At 54.7% G+C, this 25323-nt stretch overlaps 1 protein-coding gene across 2 annotated transcripts; it reads left to right on the forward strand.

Moving 5' to 3' along the window:
• Positions 1 to 6218: 6218 nt before the first annotated feature.
• Positions 6219 to 23968, forward strand: SHF (Src homology 2 domain containing F). 2 transcript variants are annotated; one of them, XM_014250971.2, is made up of 7 exons: positions 6219 to 6695; positions 13654 to 13783; positions 14740 to 14949; positions 16493 to 16621; positions 19460 to 19631; positions 19939 to 20058; positions 23162 to 23968. In XM_014250971.2, the coding sequence occupies exons 1-7, from the start codon at positions 6219 to 6221 to the stop codon at positions 23346 to 23348; spliced, it is 1425 nt and encodes a 474-aa protein (XP_014106446.2). In that variant the 3' UTR covers positions 23349 to 23968. The 2 variants fall into 2 exon arrangements, with proteins under 2 accessions (XP_014106446.2, XP_087919402.1); XM_088063276.1 differs by lacking the exon at positions 16493 to 16621 and having other exon boundaries at positions 6576 to 6695.
• Positions 23969 to 25323: the final 1355 nt, after the last annotated feature.

Genomic DNA, 25323 nt, shown 5'->3' on the forward strand with positions numbered 1-25323 from the left:
TGCTCTTGTGCACTGAGCCCATCTTCCTGATGGCTGATGACAGCCTTATTAAGAGATATAAGGGTATACCAGGAGCAGTTCACACCCCACAGGCAACATGAAGCTAGTAAGTCTGTCTGGAGAAGGACCCAGCTGTGTGAGTATGGCTGTTGCAGCTGGATTAATCAAACCCACCATTAACCCCTCCCCAGGGCATTCAGGTCCCCTGCCAGCCCCACAGCACAGGCCCCCACTGGTCCACTGCTCTGATTGAGCTGCAAATGCTCCAGCTCCTTAGTTTGTTCAGCCTCAGATCGATGAGTGCAGGCAGCTCCAATCAATTCCACTTTACCGCTTGCTATTGAGTTCAGATCCATGCTCTTGCAGCTGCTCATGCTTCCTTCGCTCATTCAGAAGAGGGATTCAGGCATTTTTTCCCAGCTGGATGCTGTTTTGCCCTTACAGGATCAAACCCTTCCGTAGGAGCAAATAAAACCCTAAGGAGGACCACCAGTGAAGGGACTGAATTTGTGCTATGGTTGAAACCCCAAGAGCATCCACCTGGCTGTCAGAGCGTGGAAGTGGGTGGCTGGATGAGGTCATGCAATTTGCATGATATAACAGAGCTGCTGCCACTAAGCCAGCATCTGTCATGAGGTAAGCCATATCCTGTCATGATCCTGATTTTACTGCAGGAAAGCTCCTGTGTCTTGGTTCCCCGGTCCCCGTGGGAGCTGAGTGGGGAGAATTCAGCTCTCTGGGACTTGATTCCACACAAAATGATTCTGCAGAAAAAAAAATAAAAAAATTAAAACTGTTTACATAATGGCTGTTTGTAAACTTCCCTCAAACCTTGCATTTGTCAGTGAAAAAAGTTTCTCACCCTTTGGGTGTCAGTCCTGCGGTCATTTTCCTCTTGTCTCTTGTCACCCAGCTCTCTCACTGGCCTGTGGCCAGGATGCTGATCCTGAACCTGAGGAAATGAAGTTCCCCAGGGCTCTCCACACCTCGTCAAAGTGTTAATGAAATAACGGAGCACACCACAGAGCAGTTGTGACACTCGGGGTTGTGATGTGCAGAGGGCTGTCAGCGCCAAGAGCAGAGGCAGGGACCAGGCTCTGCACAGCTGAGGTGATGACTGATGGATCCAGCTCCAAGCTGGCAGATGTCTTTCAGCAAGACGTCATCTCTTCTTTTGGTCAGTTAGTATTGTCTCAATTATACCATCAACTGCATAATTTTTTTTTTTTTTTTTTTTTTTTTTCCAGAAAGGTTGGGGAGCTGCAAAAAGTGTGTGTGGAAATTTGCTCCATTTGGTAAAGACACATGCTTTGTGCATATCCTGCCCAGGCTTTGATGGTCTTCTGGTGCAAATGTGTAGCAACACTTCCCCTGGACGTGATCCCTGCCTCTAAAAACTCACAGGTCCCCTTTGTGCTAGTCCCTGTACTTAATATGTATTTACGGATTTTTTTTTTCTGTGAATTTGTCTGGTCTTGTTCCTAAACCACGTAGCATCTGCTGCAGCCCCTGGCAGGGAGGGCTACTGTGTGCTGAGTCTCCTCCTTGTGTTATTGCTGTTATTTCAGCCTCTCCCAGCTCCCCCAGCTGGGCAGATCTCTGTGAACTGTGTCGTGATATGCAGCTCTGTGATCCCAGCTCTCTCTTTCCCGTGCCAAAGAGCCCTGGTCCTTCATGGACCCAATGTGCAGAGACCTTGGATCCTCCTGTTGCACTTCTCTGCATGTTTTCCAGTTCTGCTGTATCCTTGGAATAGGGGGATCAGAAATGCATGTAGACTGGGACTGGCTAGGGAATAGCAACATCTCTGATTTCATCTCTCCTTTTTCCTGACCTTTCCTATCAGTTTGACAGAGTCTTTGAGGTTTTGACTTCTGCTGAGTGCTGAGAGGACAGTTTCACAGACTGTCAGAGCTCCCAGTCTCAGAACCCATCACTTTATACAAGAACCTGGGCTTGGTTTCCCCGTTTGTGTCACTTCCCTAATACTGGCTTTTGTCTCATTTTATTGCCAACTTGCTCAATTTCTCAAAGTCCTCCTGCAATTCTTAGCATGCATCCACAATTTACAGAATAACTCACTATTATTGCAGATTTTGCCATTGACCTCTTCTTGTCAAGAGATCTGCATGTGGAAATGCAGGGACCTCTGCTGGATCACCCTCAGGTGCCTGCCAGCTTTTTCCAAGAAAGCCACTAGCCATGGAAAAGAGAAATTCACTGCTAGAGAGCTGTGTCGACTCTTCCCCAATATGTCATATTTATCCATCTGTTCCCTAACGATGCCAGTTTCCTCCTCCGTATGCCAATTTTTGTTCATTTGCAGAGAACAGATGTGTCATTTATCAGTCTGGGACTCCCAGGAAGTATTTCTGGTGTCACAGTTGCCACCTTCCAGTCCACATGTCCCCCGCTGTACCCAGCCCTGGAGGTGGTTCGGCTGTCACCCAGCAGATGTGACATCCTCTTGGTCCCTGCTGTGCTGCACAATGGGGTGTGTGTGGGCTGCTCCCGGGGAGGAGAGGAGCAGGCACACAGGCATTCCAGAGCTCATGTGAATGGCTTTTATTTGAAGCTGTGGAAGAAGTACCCAGAGATTCAAGGAGCTGCAGGCTTCCCTGCAAGCCAGGGTCGATGCTGGCATCAGGGTAAAGAGTTGATCCAGCAGCTGACTCAAGGGACACGTTGGTAAGTGTCAGATTCAGCCCCCACGGTACCTGGGGGTGAGTCACCCAGGAGTGTGCAGGGGCAGAGACCTTCTCCTCTGAGTCACTGGGAGCTGCTGCCTGGGGGACGCTGGGCTGTGTCCGCACCACCCAAGGTTAAACTGGAGGGAAGAGTTTACCATGAAGACGTGGCATGATCCCTCCTCAGCCCAGGGAAGGTCCTGTGTGCTGTTCTTGGCCCAGCTGCCAAACAGGGCTCTTGTCCCCAGCTGGGGGTGAGCACCAGGAGCACTTAGGGCAGCTGAAGCAGCCCTGGAGGATGGATGAGGGCTGTGGATGCACAGAGCTCTCCGCTGAGCTGGCAGGAGCCCGGAAGACATTGCCTGGCTTTTTCTTCCTGGTGCGTGCTCTGACCTGTCTGGATTTACCCAGGCAAGCAGCTCCTTTGGTAAGAGGAAGGGCAATGCTGTGAGCACCAGCCCGGAGATCTCAGCAAAGAGCTCCTGGACCCTTCAGAGGTGGAGAAGAAGGTGGGAGCAGAGATTCCAGTGCTGAGGACCTGGCACGCTTGCACAGAGCTGCAGAAAGCCCTTCTGCCTCCCCCATTCACATGGTCCCTCAGAGTGAACCACAAATCACTTCTGTGCAGCCATGGGTGCTTCTCTTCCTATCTGAGGACTGTGTGCAAACGGCTTCATAGCCATCCTTCCCTCCATCCTGGGAGCTCCATGGGCTGTGGGCAGTGCCAGCAGCAGGCGGCCCCTAGGGATGCACACCCTGCCTGGGGATGCTTCCCACATGAGAGAGAAGCTAAAATGTGGAGTCTGGCATGCAAGTGGTGCAGCGTGTGCTCCCCAGTCCTCTCCCATCTGCCAGCCCCACCCCACATCCCCTGCCAGTCCCTACATCAGCAACACTCCATGACAGCCATCTGTCACGGTGAGCCGTGGTGACCTGCAGGCAGAGTGGTACCACAGCCACTGCTGTGGCATTGGGGTGAGTCTCTATAGTGCAGGCATCAAACCTGGGTCCCAGTGTGCATAAGATATGGGGTGTGTAAACAGTTGGGATTGCCACAGCACCAACTGCAGCACCAGCTGCACACAGATTCTGGCTTTGGCAGTGGGAATGTAGAAATCTGCCACTGCTCCTCCAAACCTGAAGTGAACCACTGTGAACAAAGGGATGTCACCAGCCTCTCATCATGGCTACAGAAAAGAATCTGAGCAGCCTGTGCCTGTGCCAAGCCATGCAAGTGGGAAGGTCATTTGGTCTCCTTCTGGAGGACCCCTAAAGCTCCCCAAGCACAAAGGAGTCTCCCAAGGGGGCTCTCACCTCAGCTGTGTTGTCTTCACTTGCTGCCTGTATTGCAGCCTGGGTGGTCTGGCCAAGGGAAAGCCAATATCCTGGGGAAGCTCAAATCTGAGTGCTCAGGTGAGTCCAGGGACTTTGACACCCCTCCAAGCTCCTCCAAGGTAATGCCTCAGAGGCACAGATCAGAGAACAAGGCTACATTGGGCCAATCTGAAAGAGAAACAGGCCCAACAAATGGTGAGGACGTGCTGGGGTCCTACATGGGCACGGACCACAGACCTTTGTCAAATCCCAGCATGGCCTAGGCACAGCTGTCTCTCCAAGGGGGAGAGATATGCCAGGACTGGATGAGAAGGAAGAACCTCTGCAATTCTACTAATAAAAAACTAACCACCACCACAATCTAGATCCTTCCTCAGTCCCCTCTTTGGAGACACTGAGCATGTTTTCCAGGCCTAGAGGATTTAACAAGAGCCATCTCCTACAGCTGCTGCTGAACATCTTCCTTGGTTACTGATAGAGGGTGGAAGTGCTTTCAATCTCAAGTGCCATTAACCCTGCTTCCTTCCAAATGCTGGACAGGCAAATTTATTGAGAATCTCTGCGTTTTCTGCATTTTAATAAGTCTCTTCATCTCCATCTGCCAGGAGCGAGGTCTGCTGCTAGACCGCGAACACTGCCTGGTGATCACTTTGTTCCTCGCAGATGCTTTTTTTCCTGATGCCTTTTGCATCGTGCAATCCCTATGCTTTGAAATTTCCAGTGCTGTTTTCTGGACCTCATGGCTGTCTTCTCCCTGTGGAGGAAGCTCCCTTGGTGTCCAGTTAGATCTGGCAAATCTGGATGAGTTTCTCAAGCAGGAGTGTGCTCAAGAACCAGCAAATCTGGGACTCAGTGGATCCCTGGGCACATGCTGAGCATGCCCCGTGCCAGGCTGGCACAGGAAGCTCAGTTCCTTCCCCATCCTCACTCTCCCTTCTGCACAGGGCTGCTAGGAAGGCAGTCACCACAAGCAACTTCCCTCCCCAGCTAGGCACCCTGACTGCAAAATCCCAGCATCCATTTCCCCACTGCGCTGGACCATGGCTCATGGTGTGAGGACATGCAGGAACACACTGCAACATCTGTCCCTGCTCACTGGATGCCTCTGCACAGCCTCACCTCTGTGAGGGGTCCTGCTCTTGGAGCATCTTGTCTCTGGCACTTTTCTTTCTTCATGGCCTTCAGGGGATTCAGCCTGTCAGCCTGGAAGCAGGTTTGGGTGATGGTGTGTATCTAGGAAGGGATATGAAGGATTTGGGGGCCTAGGTCAGAGACAGGGCTGCTGGGGCATTGGAGAGCACAGGGACACAGTCTCCGTGGTGGGTGAGCCGAGAAGGTAGCCAGCTGGTGATGGCTGTGTGTCCAGGGGGAGCAGTCAGAATGTGTGTTAGCATGATTAGCAACGGCCTCGGGCTCTGCTGGCATGCTCCAGCACACTGCTCCCAGTGCCACATTCCCACCGCATCCCAGGGGATGTCCTCCAGCCCGTGTGCTGGGCATCAGCCCTGCATGCTCGCTCCAATGTCTCTGCACATCCAGCTTGAACTCAGCGTTCTTCCCAAGCACTCTCCTGCCTCATCCCTGCTCACTCCTTCCCGCAGTGTTTCTTGTGGGGATCCACGGCGCCAGGCTTGTGTTCCAGTGTCTCCCTGGAGCGAACTGCTCCTCGGGTCCCGCACGGGGCTGCTCCCACAAAACACCTGCCAGGCAGCCAGTTTGCACCGAGAAGTTGGACCGGCTGACCCTCGTGGGCTCCTTCCAACCCGGTACATCCTGTGATCCCATGAGGGACCCTTTACCACCCTGCCTCGCCGGCTGCCTCCGCGGTGGCCTCTCCCCTGGTGCCGAAGGACTCTCCGGGGTGCCCGGCGGCAGCACCGGGGCCGGATCGGGCCCGAGGCCGCCGGGAGCGAGCCCACAGCCCACAGCCGCCGGAGAGGGAGAGGCGGCCCGGAGCGTGTCGGAGGGCCAGGCGCGGCGGAAGGCGGCGGGGAGCGGGGCGGGCCCCGGGGGAGGCGGGCCGGGGAGGCCGGGCCGCGCTCAGGGCCGCGCCGGGCCGTGCCGGGGGGAGCGGGAGCGGGGCCGCGGCGCGGGCGGGGCGGGGGAGGCCCCGCACCCGGCGCTCCGGCAGGTGGCACTGGCCGCCTCCCCCGCACCCCCCCGAGCCCCCCCGCCGCGCTCAGTCCGCCGCCGCCGATGCTGCTGAGCGGGGCGGCCGGCTCGGAGCGCGGCGGGTGCAGCGGCGGGGCGGGGGCCGGCGGGGCCCCCCAGTGCGTGGGCACCATGGCCCGCTGGCTCCGCGAACACCTGGGCTTCCGCAGCGCCCGGCCCGCGCCACCCGCGCCGCCCAAGCCCGACTACCGCGCCGGGCCGCCGCCTCAGCCGCCCCTGCCGCCCGGGGGCGCGGCCGAGCCGCTGGCCGCCGCCCAGCCCGACATCGTGGCGGCCTACCGGCTGCAGAAGGAGCGCGACTTCGAGGACCCGTACAACGGCCCGCCGCCCGCCGCCGCCCCCGACGGACCCCGCTACGTCTCGCCCAAGCACCGGCTCATCAAGGTGGATGCGGTGGAAAAGGTGCCCGCCAGCCCCCCGCCGCCGCCGCCGCCGCCGCTGCCGGTCCCCCCCAGCTCGCCCCCAGCCGGCCCCGAACCGCCCGACGAGCCGCCGCAGGAGGTGAGTGACCGGACGCGGGGCCCCGGGGCTCTCCCCGCGGTATCCCGTCGGTTGCGGTGCCCCGAGTGACCGCGCCAGACCCTCAGCCCTTGCCGTGAGGAGCGGGACCAGGACCCCAGGGACAAGTGGCCTGAGCGCCTCGGTCACGGAGAGATGCTCTCGGTGGTCCTGCCAGACTGTTGGCATCCACAAAAAGGAGCAGGGTTAGGATCCTCGAGCACCAAGGAGGGGGCACGGCCAGGCTCCGCGAGGCTCCCGTGTCGCGTTCCCCCTGTGCCCCGGCAGCACCGACACACCGGGCACACATCAGCAGGAACGGGGGCGGCCCCGGCTTCTCCCCCGGCTCCCGCGGGAGGCAGGTATGATCCCCAGCGGGAAGCGCGCTCGCAGAGGAGCACAGCACCATCTGCCGTGCTCTGCGGCGCTGGGGCCGGTGACCCTGGGCCTCCCACCGCTCCGTGCCTGGCAGATCTCCCTCTGCCCGCTTGTCCGGGCTGCCCGTGCCAGCGGCGGCGGCCGGACCCCCAGAGATGCCGTGCTGCTGCTTTGTCAGGGAGCCTCAGCGCCTCTTTGTCTGCCGCCCCCCCCCGCCGGCTTCACCAGGGTCGAGAGCAGAGCCTGGAGCTGCCGGTGCTGGCAGGGAGGCGAGAAACATCCCCGGTACGAGGCAGGAGCTGGGCAGAAGCTCCCCGGGGGGAGACGGGCTCTGAGTGGCACAGAGACCTGGTGGAGGATAAGCCCAACCGGGGCTGCGGCTGTTGGTGCTGGGCCTCCCTCTTGCAGGAGAGGCTGGTGCGGGGACTGCGCAAATAAAGGCAGGAGGGGGTAATTAGTGCCCGCTAGCGCTGCCGCCTGCAAGACGGGGCTTGTCAGGCGAACTCGACGGGGTTGCAGATCTGGCTGGCGGAGGGAATCGTGGATACAGTCATTGATGCCATCCGTGGTTCTGGCTCTGCCGGGCGGCACAGTGAAATGAGCACCGGGAAAAATCTGCTAGAGAATGCTTTAAGCAGATAGGAAAACTTGTTGTTGGTGGATCTTGGGAAGTTGCCTCTACTGACTAATTGCTTTTGGGAAATTTCTGGAGTGGCCCAGCAGAGCTCCCCTTTTGAGTTGGGTTAACTGGCTGCTGCAGGCAGCAGAGCGGGATGAGGAGGGTGGCACAGGTAGTAGGGACCAGAAGTGCCACCGTGTGCCGTGGTTTGCTGAGGCAGTCTGGATGGTTTTTCCTCTGGAACATGTGTTGCAGGATCAGAGCGAGAGCATGTGCACTCGGGCTGTGATGTGCAAAGGGCTGAGCCAGAGCTGTGGGAAGCAGGGACTGCTGACAGGTACAGCAGGCTTTGTTTGGGGATCCAAAGGCTGGGGAGAATCAGAGAAGTTTGGAGAAAAGTCAGAAGCTAGGATTCATGGGGCAACTGTGCTAACAGCACTAGGCTGAAGAAGACCATTCCTTTTTCCAAGATAGGTGGTGATTAGATTACTGATAGTCTTCTGCATGCCACTGTAAGGAGGAGGCTTCTAATTCTTTAGGACTCTGGTATGTGATGGACACAGAGCTCCAGAGCCTGGGTGAAACAGGAGTAAAAGTGGAAGTATTTGATAGTGCTTGCAGCTGTCCATTAATAGTTTCCCTGGAGAAGCCAGGCACCATCCACCATGTGGAGCAACTGTGTTGGGCTGAGAAGCCCTTTGCAGCTCTCATCTACTGGGCTGAACAGGGTGAGGGTTCCCCAACTGCTCCAACACTATGGTGGCTCTTCCCGGAGGTGGTACAGGAGGATGGTGCTGGGGGGCTACTTCTGCTTGTAACCCTTGCTCTTGGTGATATCAAGCTGTCCTGGAACAGGGAAGGGATACTGAAGCTGGGCGGGAGCCTCTGCTGAGATGGTGATTGTACAGGGGTCTCAGTGCTCACAGACTTTGGAAGAGGCTGTGGGCGCTGTTCCCTACATGCTGCAGGGACTGAGACTGCAGACCCCTTGGGTTGTGGTGATGCTGGAGATTAAAGGAGAAGTACAATTCTGTGTATAGACAAAGCTGCTGGAGCAGAGAGGGTTTTTGTTAATGACTGATGGGGAAAATCACTCTAATAAAATGTGTGGCCCTTGCAAGTGAGGACGATTAGGATGGAGAGAAGTAGTAAGAGCAGACACTGGTTCCTGATTGTGTGGTTTGGTTGAGACCGTGTGGTTTGTTGTAGTGGGGGGATGACTGTGTTCCCTAGGCACCCTGTGCTTGCTGTAACTGTTCCCTAGGCTTGCTGTGCTTGCTCTGGAGAATTGAATGAGCAGGAACGTCTTGGCACAGGAATCCTTCCTGCCTGGGCTGCACATTGCTTTGCTGCTGTAGCACAAGCCGTCATATCTTTATGCCTTTCATGGGATCTGCAGCATCCTGTGAGGATGCATTAGAGTGAGCTCTGCAGTGGCTTGTGTTGCTTCCCAAACTGCTGGAAATGGTGTGGACAGCACAGGTCCTCCTCAGTCTGCCTGGTCTGCCAGGCCTTTCCCCACAGCAGTGGACAATGGACTGGGCCTGTGCAGTTCACCCGAGCCAAGAGGGTGCTCTGGAGATGTCTTCCCTGCTGTGTTTGGATTAGGCACAAGAAGCAATGCCACAGGGATGCAGTGGGGAGGGATGCGATGAGGGACCTTCTGCTGCCTGCACCCAGGGCATGCTTGAGGATGGACTTGGGGATCTGCCCGAGGACATCTTTGTCCTGTGCCCACCAGGACCAGTCGCTGCTCTTCTTGCTGGATGTGCAGGGTCAGTGCCTCAGGGTGTGGGAACAGCTGGTCAGGAAGCTCTTGGGTGTGTGTCTTTCCTGTGAGAGCCTCCTCGAACTGAGTCATCCTACACGATGCCGATGCTGTGCTGTCCGTCCCGCGTGCCCTCCTCCTGTGCCATGGGTGCAGCCCTCGGCTCCCTGCCTGACCCAGCTGTCCCCTGTGGGCTGTGGGCCAGACCCTTCTTGTAAGGTCAACACTGTGTTTGTTTTTGGGTTTGGCTTCAGTGTCTGCCAAAAGTCAAGCTGCCAGATGTGTAAAACTGGAGGAATTTTGCACCTGACAGAGTTTGCTTGATTTAACGAATCTTCTGAGGAGACCCCAAATGCACTTTACCTCCAGAGTGGAAAACTAATTTTTTAGGTGGAGGATCTCCCCAGGAATCCTCTGCAAACCTCTGTGTAGAGTAGAACATCTTGTTGTGGCAGAAGGTGGTAGCAGGTAGAATGTTTCTGGGCAAGATGGCACAAAGAATCCCAGCTCTGCCCTGGGAGTTTGGTGTCTGAACTATGAGTGCTCTCGAAGAGCTGTGATCTGTCACCTTCGCTGGTGGGCAGTGTAAAAGCTGCTTGACTGCGAGAACCCGGTGATGATTTGGTTCTTTACATTAATTTTGTTTGGATTTTCTTTCTTTTCCCTTATTGCTGGCATGTAGAATAGAGCAAGACCAGCCCCAGTGTTGCAGCAGGGATCTGGGTGTGCATTGCTGTGGCAGATAAATGTGTGGAAAAACACTCGTGCTCAAGCAGGATATGTGTCCAGATGCCAGCAGTGCTTGGCTGTTCCCTGAAGGACTGGTCTGCACTAAGAGCTGCCCTGGGATGGTGGTTTTGCATGTCAGGCTTTTGCTTTGCACCCAAATTATTTCAAGTCTAGCAAAGCCTGTGCTATGTGTAAGCAGGTGAAGCCTCCACAGCCGTGTGGTGGGATTGGTGGGCAGTGAGCAGCTCCCTCAGCAACATGGAACATGAGCAAAGCATGGAAATGCCTGGCCTTTGACCAAAGTGGGGGCGCTTAGGGCACCCCTGGGAGCTGCCCTGCTGGTGGCTGAGGCTCCCTCCCACTCTTGGGAGTAGTCGTTTGCCCTGTGGCTGCTGCTGAGAGCCCTGCATGGCTCATAAAGTCCAACACTCAGATTAGGAAATATCAGAGATGCAGTTTCCTGGGCAACTGTAACACAGCCCCACGTGCAAGGACTTTAGGATGTGCCCAGTAATTGCATGATCCCTGCTGTTTGCCCCATTCCTGCCACTGGCTGGAGCCTCCAGCCTCTCAGTCTTGGGGCTTGAGGTACCATTCTCATGGGCTTGCTTGGGCATCCCAAGGTTGTGATGCTCCTCGAGGCAGTAATTTCCTTCCTACCTTTTCTGTGGCTCTCTGCTGTGATATCTGACCATTTAAAAAACAAATGGATTTATGTTCTCATCACCTTACAGCTGGGAGACCTTGCTCCTATGAAGTGGCATCCTTGAGCCAGTGGAGAAGCAAACTCCCCCCAAACCCAAGGAGCTTGCCTCTAATCAGAGGCATTTGCTCTGGGTCCAAGCTGAACCCAGCAAACCACATCCTCTGCCAACAGAGTCCATCTAATCTCTGATGAGTGCCTTTGCAAACTTCTGCAGGCAAAATACCCAGTTTTAGGGGTCTTGACAGAGACCTGTTAGGATTCTCCACCATCTTCTGGTTTCTAGACCTGAAAGCATCTGTGTGGGAGCCACTCCGTGAGCCTGCTGGAGCTCATGTGTTCCTCCCTGGGAAGCCAGACTAAACATAAGGAAATACATTTGGAAATAAGGTTGGGCTTGATGATCTTGGAGGTCTTTTCCAACTTTAATGGTTCTATGACAGTGACCACTGCATGCAGGGAAGCCTCTTGGCCCTGTCTGAAGCTGCTGTATGTGTATGATGCAGAGGGAGGGTCCAGGACTGGCACCAGCAGCAAGATGGGTCTGTGCCTGTCTAGAAAATACGGTTCCTGGCAGGTTTGAACGTGATCTGGTTGGGCTTGGGGCCTGAGGAACAGACTACTAACCCCAGGAGGGTCAGCAAACTGCATTTCACAGCCCCCCAGCATGCTTGGAGCCATGAGAGCTCTGCTAAGAGTTAGCATTGGACATGATGCTGCCCATTCAGCCACCTTGGCTGTTGAGCTGAAGCATTTGTGTGTGTAGGGATGCTGCTGGCTTGCCCATTGTCTTGAGCACATATGTGAAGATGCTGTTACTGTCACAGGGCTGTGCTTTGCAGATGTTGAGGTGCAGCAAGAGCCTCTGCAGCTTTTGAGGCATGGGAGAGGCCGTGGGATCTCCTGGCTATTGGGAGCGGCTCCACGGAGATCTCACAGGCGGCAGGTGAGAAGCAGGTCCTGGCTGACCAAGCAGCTGTAAAAGTCACCAGCAACTTGCATTTCCCCTGGGGAATTTCTCCCTGGTGGCAAGCAAAGGGCTGCAGGCCCCTGGGCTCAGCACTGCTCTTTCGTGTCCCCAGTGCCTGATGGGGCCTGAATGATGCCACATCACCCCTTGGATGACAGAGGTGAGAGCAGATTGCCTGTCACCCAGTGCAGAGCTGGGGCTGGCTGCTCCTGCAGCCCTGTCCTGGCTTGCTGTCCCCTGCCTGGGGTGAAGCCAGTACTCTGACACCATCTGTCCTCTGCCACCTTGCCGAGGCGAGAGCATCTGCAGCTCCCATGTCTGAACCCTGTTCTACTCCTGTGGGGCTGCTGGGATGTGGTCTAAGGACGATCAGCTACTTGCCCATGCCCTGGCACGGAGGGACCAGGCTTGGAGAGCTGACCCAGTTCCCCCATGCATCGGCAGCCCATGGAGCTGGGACATTTAGGGAGGAGGTGGCAAGCCGGGCGTGGAGAGCCATGTGCCTCATGTAGCTCACAGGGATGCCAAGTCTTGGGACTGCATGGAGGTGTTTAGAGTTCAGTTCCTGTTCCTTTTTCCTGCTGGGTCTTCTGTCACAGGCTATTGTTGGGCATTTTGCACAGGAAGGAGGGAGAAATCTTTTGTTTTAAGCTGATTATTGGAGCTCCAGAGGAATGTGTGAGTAGCCGTGGTCTCTGTGGCTGGTGAGGAGCCGGGGCAGCACTGTGGTGAGGATGGAGCCTGGCATCAGGTGGTATTAGGCAGCTGCTACACCATGCCTGGGACATTGGTCCTTGCTGTGGGACATCTGCATAGCCCATTTTGTGGTAGCAAATCCCCCCAAGCCAGGGGTTTACGTCCTGGTAGGTGACCAAACCCTGCTGAAGTGCTTGGGTGCACTTAGTTGCGGCTGGAAATATTGCCTGGTCCCACTTCGGAAGCAGGCTTTGGGGCTGCAGGTGGGATGTGCAGCTCCAGGCTTCTTGGGGACTGCAGTGTCACATGATGGGGTGCTCTGACTGGGAAGCTGCTGAGATGCTGGAGCAGGCACGTGGCTCCAGGGCTGGAGGGGACTGAGCTCTGGGACATGCCCCATATCCTACTGCAGGATCCTCTCCTTTTGAGTGCAAATCTCAGGAATTTAATACTGACCCTGTGACATGAGAAGCTTCTGCTTCCTGGAGGAAGGCTCTATCTTGTCTTAACTTAGGATGTGTCTGGGGATGCTGTGGAGGCATGGGAAGGAGTGTAGAGGAAGCCATAGGCTATTCTTAGCCCTTTTGTTAGAAAAGCTCTTCAAATAAGTGCACAGGAGCCCTGGAAAATAACCAGTGAGTTCCTAGTTGTGCCAGTGCCAGCTGACACTCCTGTTTTGGGGTCTGTGCCCCTTCTCCACCTTGGGAAAGGAAATGTGGCTGTGTGCAGGACAGCATCTGTGTTCCATAGAGGGGTAGGGCACTGCTGGCAGCCGTGCACCACGGTGGGGACCTGGCCAGGGCATGCATGTGGGTGCTGGCACTTGGGGCCTGGTGAGGGAGGGGCGGAGCTGCCTTCTGCTCTGCTTGGCTCTATCTCAGCTTTCAGGACAAAGGCTGGAGCATTTCCACGGCTGAGTGCCGGTGCCTGGAAAGCTGTCAGCTGCCTGCAGGGCTCTGCAGGGCTGCCATGATGTGGGTTTGAGTTCTTGGTGGACGCTCTGGCTGCTGATGGAGGAGCTCATGGTGAGCTCTGCCTTCCATCTCCAAAAACAAGCAGCAAGTGCCTTAACCCTTTTCCTATTCTTCCCCCTTCCAGCTGACTGTCCTGGAGGACTATGCAGACCCCTTTGATGCGGCACAGGTGGCAGGCAGCCAGGCAGGGCTGGAGAAGGTGATGGAGAATGACGGATATATGGAGCCATATGAAGCCCAGAAGATGATGGCTGGTAAGGTGGAAGGCGTCACACAAAGGCCACTCCTCACACCTCTGGTTCCTGGGTTTGGTGGCCACTGTACTCTGCTCCTTGCAGCCTGTGTTAGCATTGGCTCCCCCACATAAGGCAAAGCTGGGTGATGGTTGTGATGGGGGACAGCCATTTTGCAGGCAAATTTTCCCAGCTTTATCCCTGTTTGCAAGAGCATGCAAGGACTGTTTGAGCACTACAGGCACATCTCTCCCCATGATGCTGTCCCCCAGGACCCCAGTTGCCAGGCTGAGCCAGGAGAGACCCTACATTCCATGCATCTGGCTTAAAACTAAGATGGATGTAGGAGCTATTTAATTCAGTTAGGACTGGGCCAGAGCATGCTGTGTCTGCTGCACCAGCATGGTCCCCAGTGGGCCTGTCTAGGGCTGGAAAGCTGGAAAGCTGGGAGCATGTGCTCCTGAAGGCAGTGCTCAGGGTCACCATGCTGGCTCTGGCTCTGCTTTGCAGCTCTGTGGTGTTCCTGGAGCAAGTGGTTTCTGGAAAGCTCATGTGGCTTTTTGAAGTAGACCATTATATTTCTTGTAAAAACTGGCAAGCAGTGGAGAGGCTGCTTGTGCCTGTGGGAGAGAGTTTGTTTTGCTTGAGGGAAGGGCATTTTATTAAACCAGCCTCTCTGGGTGTGCAGGGGAGAGACCCAGCCTCACTGCTTGCAGGAAATCAGCCTCAGGGTACTCTGTCCCCATGGACCCCATTTTGCCAGGCTGCCCAGGAGTGGGGTTATGGTACTGTGGGGATCTTGGTGCTGCCAAGCAGCTCTCCTGCTTCTGGCAGCTGCTCACTGTCTCCTCCTCTGCTGATGCTCTCTAGCCTGTTTTACCCACAGGTGGCATTGAGCCCTGTCATCTAGCACAGTTTTGGGGACCATGGCTGTGTTGGGCAGAAGGCTCATAGTCTTTTCCCTGTTCTCTGGGTAGAGATCCGCCAGAAGGGCTTACGGGAGGCTCCTGCCCGGCCGCTTCACCTCTATGACACTCCTTACGAGCCTGTGCTGGACATGGACAGTGACTGCCCAGCTTGCCCCAGGCCCAGGGAGTCCCGGCTGCCCGAGGATGATGAGCGGCCACCAGAGGAATATGACCAGCCCTGGGAATGGAAGAAGGAGCGGATCTCCAAAGCCTTCGCAGGTGAGTCAAGAGAACAGCCATAAAGCAAATAACACGTTTTGTGAAACTGGATCTTTGGGGTTCCTTCATCTTCTGGGGATCAGTAATGTTGGTCTCTGCATTTCCATAGCTCAGGGAGTGCTTGTGTTCTTGCAGAAGCTGTTTCTCTGAGTAGGGAGCCAGGCTGGACAGAGTGATGGATAGAGCTGCCCTGATAACCTCTCCAACACCTATCTCCCATTGTCTCTTCTGTGCTCTGACCAATCTGAGCCTCTGGTGCAAAGTAACACCCTCAACCTTGTGTTGCAGGGGTAGGTTCAACCCTGGGCTCAAGCAGATTCCTCCTTCCTCAGGGCAGGAGGATACCCAAGGAGCCTTTGTCCAGGTTGCATCCAGCCCCCCTGACCTATTTATCCGTGCTGTGGGATCAATTGTGTTTGTGTTTGGTAATGAGGAAGTCCATGCTGTGCATTAGCACTGGCTCCTTGCCGGTGCTGGCTAATTGCTGTGCTCTTATCTAGGATGCATTTTAATTGCAGCATTGTGTGTGTGCTGCAGCTGGTGCTGAGGGTGCTCAGGCTGGTGGCACTATGTGGAGATGATGGCAGAGAGAGATGTGGAAATTTGGGGTTGGGGAGCGGTTCACCTTTTGGGTTTGGGCACTGCAAACTGGAGATACGTGTGCTAGGCTCAGTGCCACAGTGCCTCCTTGTGCTCGGGGCTCCCAGGTCCCACAGCTCCCTGTGCCAAGGATTTGGCGTGTCAGGCTCCATCATGGAACACCATGCTCTGCTGGGCTGGGTTTGTGCCGAGGTGTCTGTGCTCTGGATGAGCCACCTTTCTTGATTTCCCTGGGTGGAGGTGGTGTGTTCACAGGTCTGGCTCACATATAGATGCATGTGGGTGCTTCCCAGGGCGTTTCAGACCTGTTCTGAGTCCCAGGGGAGTCAGGTCGCTGTTCCCTGGGCCATGCTGGGACCTGCTTCCTGTTTTTTTCTGAAGCCAGAGCAGATTCTGCTGTTTCTTGGGTGTTTTTTCTCTCCAGTGATGCCAAAATGTCTCTGCTGGCCCATTACCCCTTCTGGGGGTGTCCATGGGACCCCTGCTGATGGGTAGCTGCTACTGGCACAGGGCTGCAACCCACTGGTGCCTGGCAGGGGAATGTGGACCCTGTGGGTCACTGGGAATTACCTAGGGCAAGACAGATGCACAGGCAGGACAGATGGCAATGAGATGCTCGGCCAAGACCCCCGGACAGACAGCTTTGTGGAACGGGGTGATTGCAGGCTCCCCCCAAACCCCAGAGAGGGTTGGCTGGAAAAACTGATGGATGAGCAGGGTGTCTCCATTGGGAATGTGCCCCACCTCAGGCCTGTCCCTGCTTGGTACTGTGGAGGGGATGAGATGGCCAAGCTGGCGTAGGGCTCCCAGGAATAGAGTCAGGTCTCTCCCCCAACAACTGCTCTCCTTCTCTGTGGGCCTCTAGTGTTGCTGATGGTTTTCTCTAAACCCTTTCTGTTCTCTCTCCTGTCTCTTTCCCACACCCTCCCCACCCCCCATCCAGTTGAAATCAAGGTCATTAAAGACCTGCCATGGCCCCCGCCGGTGGGACAGCTGGACAGCAGTGAAAGCCCCCTGGACAGGGAGGCTGGTGCCCCCATCCCTCCGCAGCACAGCCATGAAGACGCCAATGGTGGGTCTTGCATGACAGCGGCGTGTCCGGGGGGGGGGGCTGCAGCCGGTGCTTGCTGTTACTCTAGACCGCTGTGGTGCCTCGGGGTTTGCCCCGGGCAGTGCCAGAAACCCTCCTCCTCCTTCTCCTCCGCCCTCCCCCAGCTCCTCCTGGCCCCTTCAGTTGTCATGTGCTGGACACGAGGTGTTTGTCCTGCTGCACCTTCTTGCTGCAAAGGGACACTAGCTCTTCCGTGCCTCTCTGCCCGCAGCAGCAGAGCAGCTCTGGGGGCTTACTCCATGGCATGGCAGAGTCATTACTGTCCCTTTTGTTCTCTCCTCTTTGCCTCCAAATTCCCGACATTTAAATGGCTGCTTTTAAGGTCTTCTCAGCAACTGCAGTGAGTATTTACCTAATGTTTTCTTGAGACTTCTAATGCCCAGGTCCCTTACAGGTGTGTTAGCAGCTAATTCAGTGCTGAAATTTGGGCTGTTTTTTCCCCTCTTTATCATTTAGCACAGCTTTGATTCCTCTGCTGTTTTATTACCTTGCTGCTTAGTGTCAGGAGGTCCCTGTGGATTCTCCACTTTTGCTTTTGCTATCCTGAGCAGCCAAATCTCCCAGGTACACTTTGTCATCTCAGGTTTGCCTTGTTGTGAAGCCTTTTTTGTGTGTGCTGAGCACAGAGTTCCTGGGTAAATCCCCTTTGGATGTTGCTGGCAGTCTCATTTATGAAAGCCAAATATTGCTGCTTCTCTTTTAACCCGTTATTAATATTTTAAGGACCTTGCTCTTATGCTGTGGTGAACTAGGATTTTGCCAAGAACATTAGGTGGGAGGGGGGTTGTGGAAAGCCATGACTGGACTGTTAGCAGTGGGGAACTGAGATGTGAGGTATGCCTTTTCCTGTGTAGCAGTGTGCCATGCTGCCTGTGTGTCACTAATGCTGTCAGAGCGGGCACCGTGACTTACCAGGTGCAGATATCTGATTTCCTTATCTGAAGTTACCCAGATCCCTGCAGAGCTTCATAAGATAAAGCCAGTGTGGCCTTTGTGTCTCCTGGGTGGGCTTGAGCACAGGCTGCAGGTGATGGCTTATTTTGGTGCTGATGGTGGGGGCACTCGAGAACAAAGTGTCCGCTCTGCCAGGGCTTTGTTGGGTATTTCCGAAATCCGTAGGGATGCTGCAGGCTGAGATCAGTCCTCAAGAAGAAAGGTCTTGGCAGGCAGGAATTTTCTGATCCTCTTCCTGCAACGAGTGCAGGTGTCAAGAAAAATTAATCTCCTTGTTATGCAGCCTCTTCTTTCCCCCCATCATTTATTATCCCCACAATTGCTCTGACATGCATCCTGCTCCTGATGAACACATCAGTTTGTCATTTTTCCTGGTTTTAGCAACACAGTTTTTTTCCCTTTGACTTGCCTTGCTTTCTTGTTGTTAAGTTTATCTTGCCAGAGTTTTGTGTCATTTTCTATTTCCCTTCTCTGGGGGTGACTCGAATGTCTTGAAGGATGTCTTCTTCCTGCTAAGGGCTTGTTCTTAATATCCTGTTTAATCATGCACATGCCTTTGTCTCCTTCTGACAGGTGCAATGTATTTCTTTTGAGCCCGTAACGCAATGACTTTGTGCCGCCAGCAAACACTTGGGCTGTTTGATTGTCTGGCTTTTTAACGGTTGCCCCAATTTTTTAAGGTGATGAGTTGAAATTGAAGCCTGTGTGTGATGTACAAGGGTGAGCATGGTTGGTGAAAAGCCAGAGCGCTGCAGAAGCAGGGCTTGTCAAGCCATAATGCCAGGCACCTCCTCCTTGAGCTGTGCTCATGGTGATTTACGCCATACTAAGCTGCAGAGGATTTTGGCTGGATTTGCTTTTGGCTGCCCTCCTTCTTGCAGTGCTGGTGGGGCTGGAATCCTGCTCACCTGCATAGGGCCTGGACAAGGTGTCACTCAAACAGCTGCCTTAGAGGATGCCCTGATAGAGAGGAAAGCATCCCTCTGGCTATTTTTTGCCTCCCCCTCCAGCAGCCAGGAAGCATGGAGAGTTCTCCTATCTAGGGCATTCTAGTAGTCCTAGGGCATTTCTGGGCTCAGCCACCAGAAATGGGGTGACTGTGCTGCCACAGTGTCAGCCCCACACTGTGACAGCTCTGCCTGATCGATAAGTAATTTGTGCAAGGGGGTTGGTGGTACAGGGAGCAATAATGAACTCTTGGGAGGAAGGAGAAATGATATTGTTAATGTTGAAATCATCCTGTGTAGAAATAACAGGCAGTGGGAGGCCAGGTCCCTGGGGCACGGCTCCGTCAATCCCTCATACTCATGGCCATGGCTGGGCTGGTGACAGGCAGGTGGCAGCCTCAGGAGGGTACCTGCAGTCAAAATATCCCCTTCCCACCTTGGGGAATTGTTGTTTCACCCCATGTTTATTTGTGCCAATAGAGATGTGTCCATCGGTTCCAAACTGACTGCTTCCTTTAGCATCTATCTAACCATCTATCCCCTCTTCTTTTTTTTAAATTTAATTCTTTCCTGTTAGAAGAAAGGGGAACCTCTTCTTGCTTCATCTCCCTTAACTCTGTACCACAGCCACTGAATCTATTTTTGTATTAGCAAAACGTCCTGAGCTTTTGAAACCTCCCTGGAAATGTCTTCCATGGGCACAGTAATTGGCTCCAGGCCTGGTAAGGTGGGGACCCAGCCTGGGTGCTGCAGTGAGCAGCAGCCCAAGAGCTGCCCTGCCCTTGCTTAGACCAGGAGATGGGGCAGTGTGAGGCGACCCAGTGTGATGTAAGTGGCTCTGGCTCTTCCTGCCAGAGAAGGTTAGGATCCCAGCATGTGATGCGTGTCTGTCTTGCAGGTCCATCGGAGGGGCTGGGGTACGGCCGCACCTCGCCCTGCAGGGAGGAGAAGGCCAGGGCTGTCCTCAGGCATGGCTCCAGCAGCCTCAAGAGCACAAAGACACTGACCGCTGAGCCTGGCCCCTTTGCTGGGGAGAGGATTGACCCTGCCCTGCCCCTGGAGAGCCAGTGGTGAGTCCTGCCTGCCCGGAGTGCCTGCCCAACCCTTCCACCTGCACTGGGGAACCCTGTGGCCATACCATGAGGAGCCCTGGGGCAGACTTGCTTCTTCCTTTCTTCCTTGGCTCCACATTTCAGCCTGTTTGTCCCTGCCTCTTGTCTCCCAACCGTCATGGTGCTACCCCCTTCCCTCTCCCTGAATGCGGTTGCAGCCCCTGGGGAGGTGCCGAGGGTGCTGGCACTGCTGCTGCCTCAGGGCAGAGCCCTTTCTGTGGTGTCTGCTCTGTGGCCAGCACAGTCAATCCCTCTCCCCCTCCAGCTGGTACCACGGGGCCATCAGCCGCACGGATGCGGAGACGCTGCTGAGGCTGTGCAAGGAGGCCAGTTACCTGGTGCGCAACAGCGAGACCAGCAAGAACGACTTCTCCCTCTCCTTGAAGTGAGTGAGGGCTGGGGGGTGGTGGACCCACAGCAGAGGTGAACAGGTGCCCCAAGTGATTTGTGCCCATGCTAACTGGCTAATGAGATGACCACGAGTGGGCAGAAATGGCTGCAGTATGAAGAAGTCCACACTTTCCTGTGGTGTGGCACAGGTTTTTGATTTGGTGTCCGGCAAAAACATCTCTCAGGAAGATCTGGAGGCCCACTGCTCTTCCTTGGCAGTGCTAATAATCCCTCAGATGGATGAAATGATGTGCCTCACTTCTCAGTCAAATATGTCTGGTTCCAGCTTCCAGCTCTGTTTTCTTGTTCCCCCTTTTTTTGTAGCTTAGTTTCATTGGAAAAGAAAGTTTGTACAAGGTCATTGTTGTTGGAAATGTGGGGACCCATCCTTGCCTCCCCAGCCCACAGATCCATTGCTCAGCTGTAGAAAGGGCTTTACCCTGCTCTGGTTTGCCAACAGGGAAACCCTGTCCCCACAGGACAACTTGATTTCTGCTTGGGGTTTTTTTTGGGAATCTTTACATACTCTCCAAGTTTTCCAGATTCCCGGAATGCCAAAGTCACGTGAAGCAGCTCTGCATGTGTCCCGGGGAACTGCCCACAGCTCCTCATCCAGCTCTTTCCTGGCTTTTGGGGCAGCACGAATCCACAAAATCAAAGCTGTTACTGTCTGAAGATGATGATGGATGAGCAAATACCTCCTTGCTCCTCTGTTGGACTGCTATATTAGCTCTATTCCTGCCAGATGGGAAACAGACTTTCATTGAGCACTTCAGCCATCTCTGCCCAAAAACAGGCCCTGTAACCCTACGCTTTTCTCAGCACACCTTGAGTTTTCCCAGTGGTCTCTCTACCTGCATTGCTCCCTAGGGGTTTCAGCCTCTCTATTTCCCAGTGGCACAATTGTGAATTAGATTGCTTTGTCTCTCTCCACATTTTTTTCACTCTTTTTGCCTTCAACACCAAACCAGGGCAGGAGCTCCATTGAAAATACACTTTCTTCTTTCTTCATTTAGCGCTTTCAGGTGAGCCAACACACCCTTCTAGAAGAGCTCCCTCCTTTCCCTTTTTTGTTGTTTTTTTTTCTGTCAGAATTTTTACCGATGTTTTAATTTGCTGTGTTTTTCCCCTTGCTCTGGCTTGTGAGCCATTTTGGAGCAACAGCTTCTTCTGTTTGGTGAGCTGGATTTGAAGCTGCAAGAGGTCTCACTATCACCTTGTGAGTGGCATTAGCCAGCACATATGTAGGAGAGCCTGGGAGGTAGCATTCCATCAACAAAGGTGGCTTTCCATCACCTCTCCACAAGCCAGTCACCTGTTTCTTAGTGGCTATTCCCTTGTGTCTTGCCATCATCCTTAGTCTTAAGGCAAAATCCTCCTCTCAGACAGCATGTATGGCTAGGCCATGGTGTGCAGCAATATCCCACCTTCCCCAGCCCATCAAGGAATTGCTTAGGCATTGCCTGTCCTTGCAGAGTTTGTGGAGAACCCACTGCCCCAGGAGCAGGATTTTTACTCCATTGCCTTTCTCTGTAGATCCTGTTCAAGGAAAATCCCCTGGGATGCTTTTAATATAGCTGTAAGCTGGCTGTCTGCAGCTCTCTCTATTACTTTTTTTTAACTTTCTTTTCTTTTTTTTTTTTCTTTTTCCTTGATGAAGGAGGCGCAGCCAAGGAGATGGTCTGAAAAGTGTTCCAATGCTGACCTAAAGTTCTTTGGTGTTGCTTTAAAGGAAAATATGCACAAGAGAGAGAGCAGCCAGGAGCAGGTCAGGTAGCTGGAAGGATTTAACACTGCCATGACAGTCTTGGCTGGTCCAGGCTAGGCAGCCCCACGCTGCCTGTCATGGACAGGGTCATGTCATTGCCTCAGATGCTTGGAGAGAGTCCCTCCTGGCTTGTGCCTCCACCAGAGTGGCTGAGGCCATACTGCAAAGCTTTGTGTCCTTCCTTGTGCCTGCAAAGGTGCTCAGCAGGAGCAGCACCTTCCCCTTGTCCTGGCTGCTGGTGTTTGCAGCTTGTTCCCTCAGTCATCTCTCCAGGGGTACAATCTCATCACATCCCTGAGCTTGTGACAAAGATCTGTGGAGCAGTTCGGGAAAAACACAACCAGTATCATCTCTCCATGGTTCGGTGTGGCAGCACTGTAGTTCCCTGCCACTGGGACACAAGACACAGCCAAGCTATTGCTTTTCCTCAGCCCATATTGGGGGGCTGTGGCTGTCTCCCAGGACAGCTGGCTCCTTGCTTCTGTCTCTAAATGGATTGCAAACCCATTCTGCTAATGCAGCTGGGCTGTCCATTATGGCCTGTCTCCAGCTGGGGGGATGGGGCTAGGCTGTGCAGCACTAGAAGAAGCTCAGCATCACTGATGAGGTCCTGTCTGCTTTTAAGTCATCAATATTTTGCCGTAATGTGCAATCCAGACGCTGCAGACAGGCTGTGGCTCTCCTTGGAGACGCAAATTAATAGCAACAGGGCCATTAGTCCGTCACTTGGAATCAGCATTTGTGGCAGGATTTGCCTGCGTGGCTTGGTGCCCGTGCTGTGCTGGGAAATAGTCTTGATACACTGAGCGGGTCTTATGGAGCCTGCAGTGGTGGCATGGGGAGAGGGGGAAGGAGAAAATCCTTTGGCTGTGGGCCAAAGGACAAAAACCTGGTTTCCCACAGTGAGGCTGGAGATCTGGGAGCTGAGGGGCTCCTGTGAGGGCCAGAGCAGTTGCAAAAGGGGCTTTGTCACATGCAAGGAGCAAAATCCACTACCTCCCGTGACCCTACAGCAAGTGCCCCTGCTGCTCTTACCCAGGTGATATCTTCCCTGCTCACACACACCCAGATGGGCCCTACACAGCCCAGCACGGCCTTGCTCCCCAAGGGGACACAGTGCAGCATCATGGGACATGTCCCTCTTTTGCTCTGTGGGCTTTGTTGGAGTCAGCCAGGAGCAGGATGGTGCAGACAGGGCTGTGGCTGCAGACAGGGGCCAGCTATGTCCCCCTCAGCTGTGGGGGAAGGCTGCCTGTGTCAGGGGGTCAGGCGATGAGGGGAGGCTGAGGCCAACTGTACCCCCTAACCCTGCCTTGATCTGTCCTTGCAGGAGCAGCCAGGGCTTCATGCACATGAAACTGTCCCGGACACAGGAGAACAAGTACGTGCTGGGTCAACACAGCCCGCCCTTTGACAGCGTGCCGGAGATCATCCATCACTACGCCAGCCGCAAGCTGCCCATCAAGGGGGCTGAGCACATGTCCTTGCTTTACCCGGTGGCTATCCGTACCCTATAGTAATCACCCCCACGAGCCAGGCTCAAGGCTGGGTGCACCCAAAACTGGCCCATCCACAGGGCTGCGCGCCGCCGTGCCGAGGATGGGCTCCAGTCAGCTCACTGGGCACAGCCAGTGCTGTTGGGGATTGCTGCAGCCAGGCCCCTCGTCCTGCTCTCTCGGGGCTCCCTTGCACTGGTTTGCGTGTTGGCATGGCACTGGAAGGAGCCCCTGTGCAAGGAGCTGGGTGGGGCACGCCAGCTGTCCACACCTCCACACCTGCCTCCTTGGCAGAGCTTGGGATGCCAGGACTGGAGCTGGGACCTTGGAGAGTGCAGGGAGGGGGGAAGTGTGTGTGAGGATGGGGATGAATCACCCGGTAGCAGGCCTGAGGTACCTCCATGAGGGTGCCTAGCTCTGCCCATGAGAGACAAAACAGCTGTGCCTGCAGGTAAGGAGGCTGGCGGGGGTTAGCAGGACCTGCCTGCAGCCAGCAAAAGGCATGCAGGGTGCGAGGCAGGCTGCCCTCGCTGCACCGGTGCTCAGTACTCACTGCCATCCTTTGCCAAACTTAAATAGTGACCAGCCTTGGCCATGTGTCCACTGCCTAATAAAGCGGTGCATGGTTGTCTCCTGCTTCATGGGACTGTGTGCCCACATCCCACCACGAGAGGGGGATCAGTGCAGCAAAACAGTGGAAAGGGAAATTTTGTTACACAAAAGCTTTAAGGGAATTGATTTTCCCTGTGCTGTTGCATACACTGAGATCGGCGTGCCTGTTGAGCCAGTGCACTCCTCTGAGACACAGGGGACAAAGGATGCTGGTGGTCGTGTCCTTGCCATGTTGTTGAGACCCTTTGTGGGCAGTGATGAGCTGATTTTGGACTTGCCTGTTACTCCCTGTAGAAGAGTACTCTTTGGGATCTTTTGCCTTCTTGTTTTCCTTCACCTCTCTGAATCTTACACAAAGTCCCTGAATTTCACAGAGCTCCTGATCTCCTCTGAGAATTTACTGGCTCTGGTCCTGTTGTTTGTCTTCCTGACACTTGTCTTTGGGCCAGCTTGCTCCTTTTTTTGGCTGAATGTCTCTCTGGTGCTCTGTATTGTTTCATACATACCTTGCCTTTTAACTTTGTTCCTGGTGTTGCTCCTACACTTGTGCACATGCATTTCTTCTATCCATGCTTCAACCTAAGCTCCATCCTGCTGTTACTCCCCAGCAGCACATTGCCTTTCCCCTCTGCTTTCTGGGGGGGATGACAGCAGCAAATTCACTGCTGGACCAGCAAAGCCTTTTCTGTTAGTGCAGCAAAGCCCTCAGGCGTTGGTGGGATGAGTTAGCAGTGGCTTGATGAAGGCTTTGTGAAAAAGCATTATCTTCCCCTCTGCCTGCTGCCAGGCAGAAGCTGTCCCTGCTGGTTGCTGCAGGGGCACTGAGGTGATGGGTAGCACTGTGGGGACTGTCTGTGGGTGAGTACTGCTGCCACTGCAGGAACCCTGCTCTGCCAGCTGGGCCTTTGTGGTTTTTCAGACTCGATCTTAGCTGAGAAATGGCTGTCCTGGCTTCCCTGCACAGTTTTGAGCTGCTGTGGGGGCCATGGGGCACGGTCAGTGTGGTCTGTGAATGCATCCCGTGATCCGATGCCTGCAGAAGTGTGGTGGGTTGTTCCAGGATGCCTCAGGCTCTGCTGCTCCTTAAAAGGCAGCGGATTGAGCTGGTCGGTGTCTCCCTACAGCCCACTTGGCTGCTGGCAGCTCTGGCTGCCTCTCTCCATCCCAGGGAAGCATTTCGTCCAGTGGGGATGGAGGTGACTCCTGTGGGAGGGCTTTTTTTATCTCCCAGAGCCCGCAAGAAGGGCTGGAGATACAGAAATCTGCAGCGATGCTGCTGGGTGCCCTTTCTGCACTCAGAAGGTTTCAAGTGCCACGTAGGAGCCCTGCTGTGCCATGATGGCTCCAGTGAACAGCTGGTCATGGGGGATCTTCTGCCTTCTTG

The sequence above is a fragment of the Pseudopodoces humilis genome, chromosome 16 (assembly GCF_049639895.1).
Source record: "Pseudopodoces humilis isolate 2021_Gansu_Grassland_sample_001 chromosome 16, ASM4963989v1, whole genome shotgun sequence".
In the NCBI taxonomy this organism is placed as follows: Eukaryota; Metazoa; Chordata; class Aves; order Passeriformes; family Paridae; genus Pseudopodoces; species Pseudopodoces humilis.

Bases quoted from the DNA above. Each gene is read 5' to 3' on its own strand.
- SHF (XM_014250971.2), top strand. From the start codon at position 6,219: ATGCTGCTGAGCGGGGCGGCCGGCTCGGAGCGCGGCGGGTGCAGCGGC. The intron at 6,696-13,653 runs GTGAGTGACCGG...TCCCCCTTCCAG, and splicing joins CCGACGAGCCGCCGCAGGAG to CTGACTGTCCTGGAGGACTA. The intron at 13,784-14,739 runs GTAAGGTGGAAG...TTCTCTGGGTAG, and splicing joins AGCCCAGAAGATGATGGCTG to AGATCCGCCAGAAGGGCTTA.